At 44.6% G+C, this 15,087-nt stretch overlaps 5 protein-coding genes across 5 annotated transcripts; 1 reads left to right on the top strand and 4 right to left on the bottom strand.

The window, feature by feature from the left end:
- Positions 1 to 318: 318 nt before the first annotated feature.
- Positions 319 to 916, bottom strand: AOL_s00080g155 (uncharacterized protein; the record flags this gene model as incomplete). Its single annotated transcript, XM_011124530.1, has 3 exons — positions 319 to 398; positions 478 to 603; positions 721 to 916. 3 exons carry the CDS (start codon positions 914 to 916, stop codon positions 319 to 321), a joined length of 402 nt encoding a protein of 133 aa, XP_011122832.1.
- Positions 917 to 2,117: 1,201 nt separating this feature from the next.
- AOL_s00080g156 (uncharacterized protein) lies at positions 2,118 to 7,446 on the bottom strand (the record flags this gene model as incomplete). Its single annotated transcript, XM_011124531.1, has 6 exons — positions 2,118 to 2,225; positions 2,284 to 2,560; positions 2,626 to 3,136; positions 3,210 to 3,488; positions 3,548 to 6,504; positions 6,578 to 7,446. The coding sequence occupies 6 exons, from the start codon at positions 7,444 to 7,446 to the stop codon at positions 2,118 to 2,120; spliced, it is 5,001 nt and encodes a 1,666-aa protein (XP_011122833.1).
- Positions 7,447 to 8,261: 815 nt separating this feature from the next.
- AOL_s00080g157 (uncharacterized protein) lies at positions 8,262 to 9,114 on the bottom strand (the record flags this gene model as incomplete). Its single annotated transcript, XM_011124532.1, has 2 exons — positions 8,262 to 8,993; positions 9,100 to 9,114. 2 exons carry the CDS (start codon positions 9,112 to 9,114, stop codon positions 8,262 to 8,264), a joined length of 747 nt encoding a protein of 248 aa, XP_011122834.1.
- Positions 9,115 to 12,180: 3,066 nt separating this feature from the next.
- On the bottom strand, positions 12,181 to 13,013 carry AOL_s00080g158 (uncharacterized protein; the record flags this gene model as incomplete). Its single annotated transcript, XM_011124533.1, has 3 exons — positions 12,181 to 12,638; positions 12,710 to 12,929; positions 12,987 to 13,013. 3 exons carry the CDS (start codon positions 13,011 to 13,013, stop codon positions 12,181 to 12,183), a joined length of 705 nt encoding a protein of 234 aa, XP_011122835.1.
- Positions 13,014 to 14,024: 1,011 nt separating this feature from the next.
- On the top strand, positions 14,025 to 14,252 carry AOL_s00080g159 (uncharacterized protein; the record flags this gene model as incomplete). The annotated part of the gene is made up of 1 exon (XM_011124534.1): positions 14,025 to 14,252. One exon carries the CDS (start codon positions 14,025 to 14,027, stop codon positions 14,250 to 14,252), a length of 228 nt encoding a protein of 75 aa, XP_011122836.1.
- Positions 14,253 to 15,087: the final 835 nt, after the last annotated feature.

A 15,087-nucleotide genomic window follows, 5' to 3' on the forward strand; every position in this document is an offset into this window, starting at 1 on the left:
GAACGAAGAGTGGCATTTTTCGTATAAGTGAATCTAGGCTTTATCCATACATCTAAATAAATTTAAAAAGAACTACCCCAGGTGGTAAACATGCATGCAATCCGGCCATCCGGCGCACATGAAAATGTTTGCTCATTCCCTCTCTCATGGCTTCAGAACCTGAGCACGTTTTCTATCCTTTTCCTATCACTGACTCGAGTACTAGTACTGGTCTCATATTCTGATGTCATCAATTGAAAGGAGCTCATACCGAACATGAGCACATATAAGACCATTCAGTTCGGCACATTCCATAGCCACAATACCCCTAATCTGATATCAAAACCAGAGGACTCTCCTATCTTCGAGCTTAATGCACAGTTGACAGATATGGTTAATATAAACCTCCGGCAAAGTTCCTAGAGTTTTCATAAAAGAAAAGTACATCAGTAAAAAGAAAAGTGAACATAATATGACGAATAAATTGGCTATTCTTACCCGAACTCTCTTTTCCCAATGTCACACACTCCTCCACACTTCCCTCCTCAAACTCTACACAACTAGACAAATTCTCCCTATTATCCGCCAAATACGCCTTCTGTTTCTGTAAAATCTTTTCAGCTTCTGACAACCCAGCCGTACAAAAAACGTCAAAGTTAGCACAATTATCTCTTCAATATAAAATACCAGCAGACAGGAAATAAATAGGTACAAAAGGAAAGAGAGAAAGGAGATACATACCCCCCTCCCACCGTCTCATAGCCAACAAACTTTCAACCTGCGAACTACACCCCCAAATATCTGGCAATCCTCCTCCCTCTTGCTGCTGTTGGTATTCCAACCCTTCCAGATCATTCATAACCGGAAGCCCTAACCCTGGTGTAACAAGCAACGGGGACACCGCAACAACGATAGTAGTAAAAAGCGATGTTTTCATTTTGAATATTGTTGATCAATTCTTTTGTTTCCTTCTTTCAATTGGTATGAAGAGACTCTGTGGGGTGATAGACTCGAGAGGTTGTATCTCAATGAGAAGAAGAAAGAGACTTATGACGATGATGAGGTGACGATAGAGTACTCAGTGATCAGTAACCAGCCACGGACTTGTCAGTGAATATATGGCACAATATATACCTAGTATACAACCCCCATCAGGCTCAGATCATCCGATCTGTATGACGATACATCCTTCTTATCAGACGGGGACTTTACAACCCTAATGACGTCTTGAAACACAAAAATAGGCTTCGAAGCCTAAACCTTTCTTAGCTTTATAGCTTAAATAGTTCAGAGTGTCGAAAAATCCACTTTTAGCCTACCGCTTTCGACAAAACCACGAGCTCAACGCTAATTCGAGGCGGAGGTGAGCGTCCCCGAGACCACAACATCAACTTCTACATGCATAAGTAGTAGTCGTAGGCAGTCTCAAAGTCATAAGTAGATCTAAGTTGGAATCCGAAAGTACCACAACGAAGATTCATGTTACCTCTTTCAAACAAGAGTAAGGAAGACCATGAAATCAAAAACGGCCAGCTCAGCCGATATTATATATTCGATATATATCTAAGTTTAGGTAATTACTCATATTAGTAGCATCGTATACGTATACCACCCATCGAGTCAATCGCCATACAAAAGAGCACAAAAATAAAGGAGCGGTTACACAAAAGCCAACAAATTCAAAAACGCCCGCTAGAACAAGACGGGAGAAGTACTCCAAGCGCAAAACTTGAGGTGGACAGAAGGACAGGATATCAGTATATGAGCATGCAATCTTCCAAACCGCCAGACTTGAGACAAAATGGGATATAATAGGTTGGGGGAAAAAGACATCGACGTTAACACTCATTTTGCGCATATACCTCTTTCAACGAAAAAAAGAAAGGAAATGAAATAAAAAAAAGAGAGAGAAAACGGCCGTCACAGCGTGCCTCATTCTATCTAACCCCTGATCATCGAATAACGCGCCACCCATGATGAAGAACTAGGAAGTAAAAAGAAGTAACTATGCTGTAAAAAATACGCTACTCGTAAGGGCCGAGCCAAGAATATAGTCAACAAAAGAGCCAATCCAGCAGGCCCAAAGGAAACTCAGAGAATTAAAGGAGAGCGTTAGAGTAGAAACCAATTCAACTCATTCAGCCATCCTTATAGAACTTCTTGAACAGAAGATGCAAGAACAGATTCACATTCAACTTACACATGCCCTCAAACAAGGTCATGAATTGATGATTGTTATATTGTGCCTACGGTCAATTAGCTTCAGCCCTAGAGATTTTGCTATAAACTTGGAATCAAACCTACCTGCAACAAATCATCCAATGGGATTTTTGCGCTGCCGCCGGGAAGCATCATAGCACCCTGGCTAACTTCGATAAGGAAAACCCCGACTTCGTCAGAGCTGAGGGTGAAGTTAATCTTATCGTAATGATGATAACCCTCCATCGAGACTAGGACACCTTTCTCGACTAGGTTATGTGCGCTGTACTTGTAGCTGCCGAACTTCGGCACCCGGCCGGAGCGTTGGAGTTCTTTGAGATGGAAGTACTGCTTCGTGAAAGGCAATATAGTCTTCTTCTTCCTATATCCAGAGAAATATATGTTAGCAACCCTTCCGGTTCTGCTATACTCATGATAGAGACATACCCCTTCTTTGTTTGCAATGTCAACATAGCTTGCTCAATATAGTCGTTGTAACTCTGCAACTTGTCGTCTAAGAACCTCGCCTTCTCGCCTAAGTGGCTCAAAGTTTGCTTGACACCATCTAACTCTCGCTGGCGCTGCACCCTTCTCCTATGTTTTGTCCGGATATCAATCGCAATAGCATTTAGAAGGTCCTGGAATTGGTTCTTCCTTGTGATCTTGCCGGTCTTCTCCAGCTTCAACACATTCTCCAATGCCGTTTTCTTCAATTCGCTATAAGTCATTAGACTGATATCGCTCAATGTGTGGTGGGTTGGCATATGGTCAGAGTAGGCGGCGCGCTTTCGAGTGTCGGCGGCATCTTCAGCGATGACTTGTTGCCACTTATATTCATCTTCATCTGTAACTGGCTTGACGAGGATGTCCATGAGGTCCGTGCCTGTTTGAACCCTTATGATGTACAGAACACATCTCTTGGTCTCGGTGAACAGGGCCTTGATGTTGCTCTCGGGGTCTACGCGAAAAAAAAAAAAAAAAAAAAATCTTAGTATGGCGCTTTAGCTTGTTAATATATCTGATTGGCCTACCTTCGACTTTGCTGAGCCTTGGATCTAGAGTAAGGCAGATTTCGCTGCTAGAAACACTCGCCAACTCCATTTCCGTATTCTTAACATTACCGAGCTCCCTGACAAGGTCCCTGAGAGGATCCTCTCGCTCAGGCGCCATGAAATCCATCTCCCGGGATACCATTGCGTGAAGAGCAAAGATATCGACCATCTTGATGAATAATGTCGGCTTCTGTCGGGAAGTTAGGTCATCAAACTCGTCCATGTCGAATTGCTTCTCTGCGTTGGGCACTTGGATAACTATTCGGATCTTAGTGATGACATCTACCTACGGGATCAGTGGAAATTTTGTAACTTACTGTTTCTGAAGATAGACAAGAGCCGCCCGATAGCTTCATTCATATAGTTGTTCATGGGTTGCAAATAAACATCTTCACCATGCGAGAACAGCTTTCCAGCACTAATGTTGCTGAGCACTTTGCTCAGAATTGTTAGGTTCTTTTTCTGCGCGGGGGCAAGGCTCCTATCAATGATTCCAAAAGTTTCCGGGCTCAAAATAACTGGGTTGAAGTATTTGAGGAAGAAGAAGTGAACAACGACCTGCATAATGCCATCTGGGTGCTCTTGTGGGAACTTCAAGAGAAGAGCATCATGTGAAACTTGTGCAAGATGTCGCACACCATAGGGCAACCTGGCAGCATTTTCCTCAATCGCATCAAGGATGCTATCGCAGAGGTCGCGTAATTCCTCGAGATGCTGCACAAACTCCTTCCTTGTATCAGGATCTCGAATTGCTTCCTCTGGAGTAATATCCCTGCGTCTTTGACTCTTCCTTCCCGTGCTCAGCTCTTCGTTGTTGATGGAACTCATGTATATTTGAAGTGGGTTACTTTCGAGGTCAAGCGCGTCGTTATCAACAACCCGTCCCTTAAGGATAGGTCCTAAAAAGTCACGCATGTATTTTCGGTCCCGTGGTGAGCGGATGTAGTTAACAACTAGTCTACTCCAGAAGAAGTTTCCACGGAGATAGTCTTGTGGTTCTTGTGATGCATCCAATTCATCCCGTATGCTCTTAGCGATGAGCTTGAGCAGGTAGTACTCTTCTCGCCTCTTCTGAGCATAACCAAATAAGCCTATTATCAAGTTTTCAAGTCTCTTCAAATCCTTTTCAGCGGTCCCAACTTGGCGCACACGTTGGAACATGCGAGACAAATAGACGGGCTGGGTCTGAAGTGCAAAGAAGAGGATTTGGTAGAGCTCGAGCTTCCTTCGTGAGTTCTTGTTGAGGGCCTTGAGGTCGAACGGGTCGGAGGATCCCAGTTCAGTGTTTCCGAGCAGAATACCATGATTCCCTCCGAGTTTTTGATACTTGATGACTTCGTCCAATGTGATCTTGTTGCGGATCAAGAGACCAATCTTGACGTCGAGTTGCTCAATGTATTGTTCTTGTAGTTCGTTCTGTCGAATGTGCTGAACAACGGTCTTGCGTTTTGATTCGAACTCCATCTCCTCGTCGAAGTCAAAGTCACTGTCGTTGAGAAGATGAACGAAGTTTTTGACGGTTCCGACGGGCGGGTTCTTGCCGGACATCAAACTTCGGTAAGCTTCACCCTGCTGTTTGGCCCTGACAAAGCTCTGGAGCTTGATAACTTTGTCCATATTTTGCCTATAATGCTGGAGCTTTCCGTGGAAGACCTTACGCTGGAGCGCTCCTCGGATGAGGGATTGGACATCGACGATTTCAGGCTCTTCATCAATGACAGCCTCGACAGTATGACGAACAGCCTTTCGTGCCAGAGCTGCTCGAATGCAAGCTTGGAGCCCGGTAACTTCTTCCTCGTGGTGAGTGATCATCTCGGCAACAAAGACATTCTTGGTTCCTCTCATAAGTGCACCTCTGCCACGAGCCTGAAGCTCGGTGATCTTGCTGACTTGGGCATTGAGAGCGGTAAGTTTGGCCTGATGTGCCTTACGGGTGAGCATACCCCTGATGCTACTCTGCAAATCCACCACAGGTTCTTCTTCGTCGTAAAGCTCGTCTTGGTGGCCCATGATTTCGTGTCGAACCGATGCACCACGGATGGCTGCCTGAAACTTGATGATACTCGGTAAGGCGGTTTGTAGTCGTCTCTTGAGCTCGGCATGCTTTCGGCGGTACAGTATACCCCGGGCACGAGCTTGAATCGCTTCCCAAGACCCAGGTTTTGCTTGCAGCTTGTTCATAACGCTAGCTTTTCGGCTCCTGTACATCACTCCTCGAGCAATAGCTTGGAGTTTAGCGATTTGCTTATTGGCTTGTTGTAATTCGGCTTCTTGGTCGGCGAGCACCTTGCGAGTAAGCATGCCTCGGATCTGGGCTTGCAATCCGGAAACATCGGCTTCGCCTTCGTAGATATCGTCCATGTGTGCACCGAGGTCATTTCTAAACAAAGCGCCGCGGATCGCTGATTGTAATTTGGTAACGGCTGGAGCCGCTTGCTCCAACTTTTTCCTCTGCTGTGCGAGACCTTCACGAACTTGCTGACCACGCTGTATAGCCTGCAACTTTGCAAACAATTTGGAATTCCTCTTGAGCGATCGCTTCTTATCTTCCATAGCTTTTCTGATCAAAAGACCCCGGACAAGAGCCTGCATATCAGAAGCCCAGCCGCTCATCTCAAAAGTATAAGCAAAGCTCTCTCTAGCGAACATTCCACGGATTCGGGACTGGAGATCCAAAACTTCGGGTTCACAAGACCACAAGTCGTCCATCATCCACCCTAGGGCAACTCTGATCAGTGCCCCACGGACGGCCGATTGGAGTTGTATCACTTCACTCTCTACCTCTTCGAGTTCTCGCTGAATTCGTTCTTCTTCGGTTTCCTGAGGTTCTTCGTCGAAATGCTTCCCGACACCCCTGAAACTTGGCAAGGATACTCCAGCCTGGTCCAGTCCCCGTTGAGTGCTATGTAGTTCTTCTTCTGTAAACTCGAGTTGGCCAACAAGATTCCCAATCGAAAAGTCCGTAAAGCCCAGTCTCAACAGCAAGTAACTTAGGGCGTGGATACAATAGATGACCTTTGGGATATTCTTCTTGTCGTAAAGATCGGTAAGTTCAAAGTAAAAGACCTCGGGTAATTCGACGCGTCTGATAAACTTGAAGAACCGAACAATATTGTCTGTATGGCGGTATTGAAGTTTGGGGTCAGTAAATATACGTGGAACCAATTCCGGCGCGAAGACTTGAGTGACTCGGGCGAGAGTTATTCCATTTCGAAGATAATTTTCCAGTTCGATAATTGGAGGGATCTCCTCGTCGATACAACGCTCGATCCATCTACCACAGGCATTATAGTCAGTTACCAGGTCAATGTTTCACATCCCACAAACTCATATGACGTATGACATACTCTTTTGCTTCACCGATATGACAGAGGTATTCGTAAGCTTTCAAGTACTTTCTCTGAGCATCCATCCAAGTGACAGAGGACCAGTTATTTCTACCATCATTAATGTTCATTTTCTTGAAAGCCTTTCTACCATGAAGTCCGACGACATCGTGAGCCTTAGTTGCAGCAACGATTTGTTCACCAGTCTCGGAAAGGGTCCGAAGATGGCTAACAGATGAATTTTTCAAAGCCTTCAAGTCGGCAGAAGTCGCAACGCCAGATGCGCCAGTAAGAATCATGCTAGTCGGCCGCTGAGACATTCTTCGAGTTGAAGGATCTCTCTCCGACAAAGTAATCTCTGAAATGGCATTCGACAAAGCTTGATCGGTAGTTGGGGTCGCCGATGGCGTGTAATAACCTTGGATATCACTTCCGCGAGGTGTAGTATTATTTGATGAAAAATCCAGCCTCCGAGCAGCAGATTCTGGTGTTTGTGACACACCAAGATTCCTTGTGTAGTGCCCCCCTTTTGTTGGCGTTCCGGTGGGACTAGCAACCGGACTTTCGAGAGGAGAATACGGATCCGGGTGGTGACGGCTGGTATAATGAGACCCAGACCCCGGCGAAGATGGTATGTTCAGATTGTACTTGTTGAGATATGATGATGTTGATGAAGAAACAACGCCATCTGTATTATATCGGGAGACGGAGGGCACCGACGAGTTTGTCGATGCTTGAGAAGGCATGGAACCAATCGACTGAGTCGAGTAGTTGGAGCCGTAAGCAGACGATACACCTGATGCGACAGACGACGTTGAAAGCTGGCGAGTGTGGTGGGAGGTTTGGTTGAGATAACTATTGCGGCGGTTCCCCGGGGAGGAGGGGTACATGTTATACGATGACATCGAGGATGATGCCTCAGTAGTTAGAGAGCAGAAAGCGCTTTATTATTATTGTGGAATTGTTTGATTCATCGATGCTGATCGATGCCCTGATGATGATTATGATGATTATGACGATCGTGAAAGTACGATGGAGGTGGAGTACACCAGTCGGTCGGGTGGAGAACTCAGTCGAAGCTCAATCTGCGAATGCGATCAGGCTTCTTTCTGTTGACAACAAAAAGCGCTGGCCCGCCAAGTGATACTAGTACGGTCTACTACTCCTCAGGTAAAAGAATAAGAAGCGCTGGTACTCGCGAGGTGAAGCCGTCGACGGTTAAATTCCGGGCCGACTCGTTAACAGCCCTGGAGGGTCCTCAGGATCGTGGGAGGGGGGTATATCAGAGATGCTAGATGGAATTGTGATGCATCTTCGATTGGGTGCGCCATTCCAGTTATTACTTTTTAACTTAGCGGACATATTATTCTCTGCATGTGCTCCGCTTTGCCTTACTTTGCTTTGCTTTGCTTTGCTTCGCTCTACTGAGCCTAACGGAAACAGACAGGACTAAGCCACTTTTGTTGTCTGTTTACGTTCCAGCACCTGGTCCAATCAAAGCCCCGCGTTGCCACGGTGACTATGGTCAATCGTCTCAACACAGTCTCAGGTCAAACTACATATTCAACACGTGACTTTACAAATGTACTTTGTAGCACTCGAGGACCCCACTCGCTCACTAACCTGGATATGGATGAACAACAACATGCAACAAAAACGTTAAGTGAACACCTCATTTAGTTACAGAGTACATCTTCTCAAGGCCCTACACTGTTTCTTGAACCCCTAGCTTGTCCAACGCGGCTGTCAACATCTCACGCCGGGTGTCCACTCCCTTTCTTAACTCGCGATCAAAAGCCAACAGTCCCCAAGCCGAGGTCAAGTCTCGAATATCAGCCCTCACACTGCTAGCAATGTAATATACCATACCACAAACACCCAACCCTACAACATAAACGATAAAAACATTGCGATCATCATCGAAAGCAGAACCTAAACCCAGCTGCCTTGTGTAAAGGAATCCAAGGTATATCCCTATACCAGTCAAGAACGTGAAGACCGAATTGGAGAGTAGCATCGATGGGGCCGATAGCGATAGTAGTGAAGTAAGAGCCGGTGTGATGTTGACAGAAATTAAGTGGTCTATTTCATCCCACCCAAACCCTTTTTGCGCTCGAAGACCTTTCCGCGCGGCTCTCCTATCTTTAAATCGCTTGTATTCTCCCCTCCGGATATTTTCGTGGTCCTCAAGACTTTCAGCCGATCTTATTGCCAAAATAAGTTCTTCTGTATAGTCCGGTCGTCCTTTTCTCATCCAAGACCTGATGTCCTTGCCCTTAAACAGGATACCAACTTTCCGTGACTGCGTCGCTGCAAAGTATACCGCCATAAGGGATGCCACAAGGCTGTACATAAAGCAGGCACGGGCTGACCAATGAGTTTCGTTGAGGAGGTCCAGCGAGAGGGAAGATATAACAAGTTGCGCAATGATTGCTCCCTATTAAGACTACTTAGTATAATATATATCGCCATGTAGTCTAATAATCGATATGTTGCACCGATAGCCATCCGTCGTAATCATGTGGGGGGGGGGGGTTTCTTACCGTGATAGCAGTCATGTTGCATTCATCGATTATCCATTTTTTGAATGCTAACGCGTCTTCATCCCGCATACCTGATAAAACTTCAAGCTGCGTCCTCCAAGTCGTTATGCTTCCAAAGAAGAAAACAAATATCCCCGCGACTCCGTAGAGGCGTACAAATAATGTAAAATACGAGAAGGGGGACGTCAAAATGGGAGCGAGAGCGATTATAAATCCCGCCACTTCTAACGATATCATTGCGGCACTCATAGCACATATATATCGTTTGCGATGGTTTTAAATTTTGTAGACAACGTAAGTCCATACAGGGCCAGGGGAGTAATTGGCGTTGTAAAGACGGACTAGTAAAGCTTGGTTACGTGGTGGCGTAGCTGCTCAGGTCCTTCCTATACAATTGTGGATTTAAGTGCTTAAGTTGTGGTGTGGGTGATATCGATGGTGATGATGTTGATTCTAGTCTCGAGGCTAGATGTTGATGTGAAAGAGTATAACTGTAATGCATGCATTTGAGCGGAGTATAGCCGTAGTTTTCAGGCCTAAGAACCGAATCCGTCCAGCCTTGTGTAACTACCGAATCTAATCACAATCTAGGATCTCGACAAGATCGATATCGACACTGCACTCGTGTACCACAAGATATGCAAAGATAGTCAACAGAGCGCTGCCCAAGTTACTCTCGTAACCGCGGTACTGGAGTCCTTGTTCATGTTGTATGGACATGTTTCAAGCTCGTCGATATTCCTTATACGCCAGGATGTCCAGGCCAGACACCCCTAAATATGCGTATGAAACTAACAAGAACTTCAATATTATTGCTGGGTCTTTGTTGTACAAGCAGCTTGCGCAATTACCAACATGGCACGCCGGCATATTGCCCAGAGCTCGAGCTGTCCCAGCGTGGCCACGATACAGTACATGTCCACTCAACACCTTCGGTTAGTTAGAGAAATTAACATTCATGAATATAATTTTCTCGAAAAGAATACTATAGCTAGCTATATCCCTCGTAAGTGGGGTACAAATTTTTGTGCTTATGTCAGTACTGTAGAGTTTGTCTCGTCGCCAGACTCCTCAACTATGTTGAGGATGTAGAGTGTTATATCGTTATCCCCACGCCGGACGAGCTTTCGGTTTACTGGCAAACGAAGAACATGTACATATGTCGCCATTAATTTGTCGTCTAAGGGTTTCGCCGTATTCTTCATCGCCACTGTTTCCCCCCGTATTCGGCTCTGGGTACAACCATGGATTGTTCAAACAGCATAGTTTATCTGATGAGCATACTTGCTGTATACCGGGGTTCAGATACTTCGTTGGTATGATAAGCTGCTCGAGGTCGAGATCGGGGTTTAAAAGGAAATCTCGTTGACGATTGGATTCGACTAAAACTGGTCCCAATTGCAAAGATGCATAGATCTTTGCGTACCGATCCCTTTGTGCTGCTTGTACCGGGAAATCTGGCTGTTGGACTGGATTTACATATTCAACGACATGAAGATATTGATTACGTATAATTTCGCCAGAACACCTGTTTTTTTTAATATATATACAGCCATATTAGCGTGAATTCTCTTAAGTTCCTAATTTTAAATCCTTACTTTGACAGACTATGCTGAAACCCCTTTTGAGGTAGTAGCGACGGATCCATGACCGGGACAGCTATAGTGTTTGGTATTCCAGCAGTTGCAGGTGGTTGGTCAAGTCGAATATTGTATTTACTACCAGGCTTCGCATCCGCTGGCCTTCCATAATATAAACCTCAAAACCAAAGGAATATATTAATATGCATGTAACCCAACCTAATAAACATCCATATCGGAAGTCCTAAGGATGAAAGGAACCTGCCGAATATCACATCCCACCATGCATGCTTTGATGCATCATCAGCCAGTCAAAGTCCATCCCAACCGCACCCGACTTGATGTTGCAACTTCGCCAAGGCCCGGCTGAAATGTCGTAGCCTCGCTCAATTGATCAAGTTTGCATCCACACCCCTCGCTCGCTGGGGCTTAGGATGATATAGTGTCGATTTGTAGTAAGTTGGTCTGCCGAGCTAGATATGTGACCCAGCAGCTTTTAGCCAAAGCTTGAATAGCCAAGAAATGCGGTCAAGGAAGCTTCGTTTGAGCCAGTTACTAGTGTGCTGTATTTCTATCGATACCTATGATACCGAATTCTAGAGCCCAGTCCCGTTTCCATTATGTAAGAGCTCTAGAGCACCTGATAATAGCGGAGCATTTCATCTCCCAAGATTATTCTATGGAAATTAAGGACTTCGTCTGCACAATTCCGGAGCGATTTTGCGAATTCGGGATGTGGATTTATCATCTTCAGCATTCAAACTATTTTGCTTTACGAATACCGTCGGGTTATCCTGTCTATAAGTATTGTCGTATTACATATTATAGGAATCATATAAAACATGTCCCAATTACTTCAGGAGAATAGGCGATAAATTGAAAAGAAATCTTTACTTTTTCATAATTTGACAACATATGTACATAAACAATTGATAATTGTTGAATACAACCATAGCCATGGCGTCATATATATGGCCATACAGTCAACACCCAAATTTAAGAGATTGTCCACCTACTATCATATATTATCTACTACTCGGTAACTGCTAGACCTAGAACATAACATAGGAGTTCCATCCGGCATCCTTAAGGTTCCTAATTCATTAAAATCTTCATCAGTGATCTTGATAAGTGCCTTTGCGTCCACCCCACCTCCCTCTCTAGCTCTAGACAGCGAAGGCTCTACCAGACCAATGTATGCTCAGGTTGCTGCCCCCTAGACTAGCGTGGTGTAACAACCAAACTGCAACATGGATCGACGCAAACCGTGTTGGGCAGGGGTTAAAAGAGGCTGAACTCCATGTACCTCCAAGGCGGAGGTGAGCGACCCTAGGCTAATAAAGCTGCCAGGCCTCTCATGTAGGCCTAAGCTAAGGTGTGCCTATTCTCAAATTGAAATGGTTGTGCCTTCTTAAGCTTTCCAGCAATAGCTACTGAGTGAATCAGTAATATTCTCTTAGTAACTAGACTGATTATATATTACTTGTAAGGTCTATTATTGTTACACCTCGGTCCCTTCGATTTGATTCAAATCTCGTGAGTAATCCGCCTCCTCAACAGGGACGCCGTCAATTATTCCAACCTCTAAATCTCGTTCCACCCGACTGTCAGAACGCCCTTGGTTATATTGAACTCTTGAACGCAGCCGCCACCACCTCGCAAGTAAAATCGCTAGGAACCCCGCAAATGCCAATTTCAAAACCCTCCACCGGAAAACTTTACGAATTAGATTTTCTTTCTCATAGTCCAGTACACCCAGAGTAGCCTTTATGGCAAATTTCTGACAGTTTTCCTTCATCCAGTGGTACGAATTGAGGTTAATATATTCATCTCGAAGTTTTATCAATTGTTTTATAGTCGGACCATCCTTTACTGGTCTTCCCTTACTAATCGTGCCCCATTTGACGCCGTCGATGGTTGCCCCCGATCCGGAGATACTAACGACAACCAAAGTTGAACCTAGGTTAAGGAGACAACCGAACGTCAGCAGAATTCACAACACTACATCAATTATGTAGCATATTTTTTACCTTCTATGCATTCCTTTCCTCGCTCAATGATATGAAACGCCCCGTTTTTCAAGCGGACTAATACTGCGTGATGGGACACTTTTGGGACACCACCACCGAACCATCGGATGGTCTTATAGATGGATCCTAATGGGTCGAACTGGAGAGGTCGGCTCAACTCCCATATTTCTTCGATTTGTTCAGCATTCCAATAATCCTTAATGCACTGGAAAGAGATAGGCTATAGACGGATTAGTAAATACGACTGATAACGTTCAATGATCAAGGGTGTGTATACTAGTCCAGTCGGAATAGCGTATTCCATGGAGGCTAGCTCGTGGCTTAGCTTCGTTTATAATATATAGAGGTATACCGGTAGCTTAAAGGAAAGAGTAGAGCTCTGGAGGAGCTTTCAATTGAAAACTTAGTAAATGGAAACCTCGAACATCGCCGCGAATAAAGAATCCTAGTCTCGTTATCTAATTATCCTTTTACAGATTTTACCCCACAGGATTCCTCGACGACCGTAAGGCTATTACAATTGAGATTAACAGGAATTCCTTTAAAAGTATCGATCTTGTAACCCGCCCTTATTTTTGTATGTAGTTTATACAATAGATACCACCCTCTACTTGTGAAAAAGCTAAAGATGCCTGAAGTTAAGTGACACTGCATGACAAACTCTGCATACACTAAAACAAAGCTCAGTGTTGACCAGCAGGAGCATTGCATTGGGTGATGGTGATTCCCCACCACTAGCCACACCTCGGGCTTGACCCAAAATTAATTCTACCAAGCCGGATTACTAGCCAGCTCCTCTTATTGCATATCTTCAAGGGGTATACTGTAACTACCAAGCTAAATTCATTAGCCCCTGAACACCCAAACACAGCCAATTCAATGTTGGCTGCGTTTGCAACACAAAACCACTAGTAATACTATTGTAGGAGGTTAGGAATGAACAAACAATCCAACGGTTGTTATCTAACGGAAAGGGCCCTTACTTCACAAATCCCCTAGATATCTATGCTCATAATTAAATTATCAGAAACATCTTCGCTGTGAGGACATCGTAAAGTGTGTTGCAGTGTTGGACTTTTTGGGTTCGCCAAGACTGTCTCAACCTTCACTTCAGGGTCAGTCATAAACCCTATTTTCTATTTTCTACATATATAAGCGACGCCACATCACCTATTTTTGTCCAGGGAAGGGTATAAAGGAAACCACCAAACCGTTCTTTAAATCAATCATCAATCAACCATCATCACCAACCAACCAACCAACTGTCACTTTCAGATTCACACATCGAAATAAAATCAATCCGACAATCATCACAATGAAAGCTCCACTAGCTATCCTCGGCGTCTCCATCGCCTCCTTCTACTCTCACAAGATGTACAAAAACCAACAAGGTCAACGTTCTAAAACATCGCTCTCTGAGAAACAGCTTCACGAGCCACAAGTTCCTCAAAAATCAAATAAATCGGAGCATCCATGGTGGAATCCTCCTGTTCGCCATGAAGCCAAATACGCCGAGTTGATTCACGTTCCCTGGATTCGCTGAGAATCCCTCTCTTCAAAAGCGCCGAAAGGGGCAGGCGTTCAATCAATCGCTTTCATGTCTCGGATAACGACACGTCTTTTTTCATCGACTCCTCTTTTTCATGCCTCTTTGTTCTTTCATCATTCGCAAATATACAGAACGGACACAATCTCTTTCTTCAGCGACCTCGCATCTTTCATCACGGAGTTTTCGTTCTTCAGGCGTTCCTCTCCTTTTCCTCCGGCCCTTTTTATTACAATTTTACCATCGAGCGATTGAAATGAAACCTCACTCCTAATAACAACACTTTACACGTCTCCACACCTCTTCTTCCAGGCGTTCCAAATGGGCTATCTTTTCTTTTTCTTCTTTTTGTTTCAAGGCGTTGTTTTCATACGAAATGGGAGGGAAACCTAAAGATCACAAATTGCACATTCATCATTACTTTCTTTCTTTCTTTCTTTCTTTCTTTCTTTCTTTCTTTCTATCAGTATACGGTTATGGGCTGGCTATACACAAAACGGGAGGAATTCTAATCCAAATTGCAAGGGGGGGTTGTGTGTGTATACGGGTGCAGGATAAGAAAATATGGGACCACGGCATTTTGCATAATTTTTATTTTCACAGTTAAATTGTATTTTAATCCAAGAAGAAAACCCCGCCTGGCACGGAGATTTCTACCGAATACGAGCTGAAGACAGCTTTTCTCTTTTTCCATTCTTCTCCTTCAAAATAATTAGTTGAATCTTGAACACTATGAAGATATTCTTCGTTTTATTTTTGCGACCAATGATATCGTGCATAACAGTGACGTGCCCCTCTCAAGCGAGCTCTTCGGCCTGACCCCGCCCCTCAT

The sequence above is a fragment of the Orbilia oligospora genome (assembly GCF_000225545.1).
Source record: "Orbilia oligospora ATCC 24927 unplaced genomic scaffold scaffold00080, whole genome shotgun sequence".
Classification (NCBI taxonomy): domain Eukaryota; kingdom Fungi; phylum Ascomycota; class Orbiliomycetes; order Orbiliales; family Orbiliaceae; genus Orbilia; species Orbilia oligospora.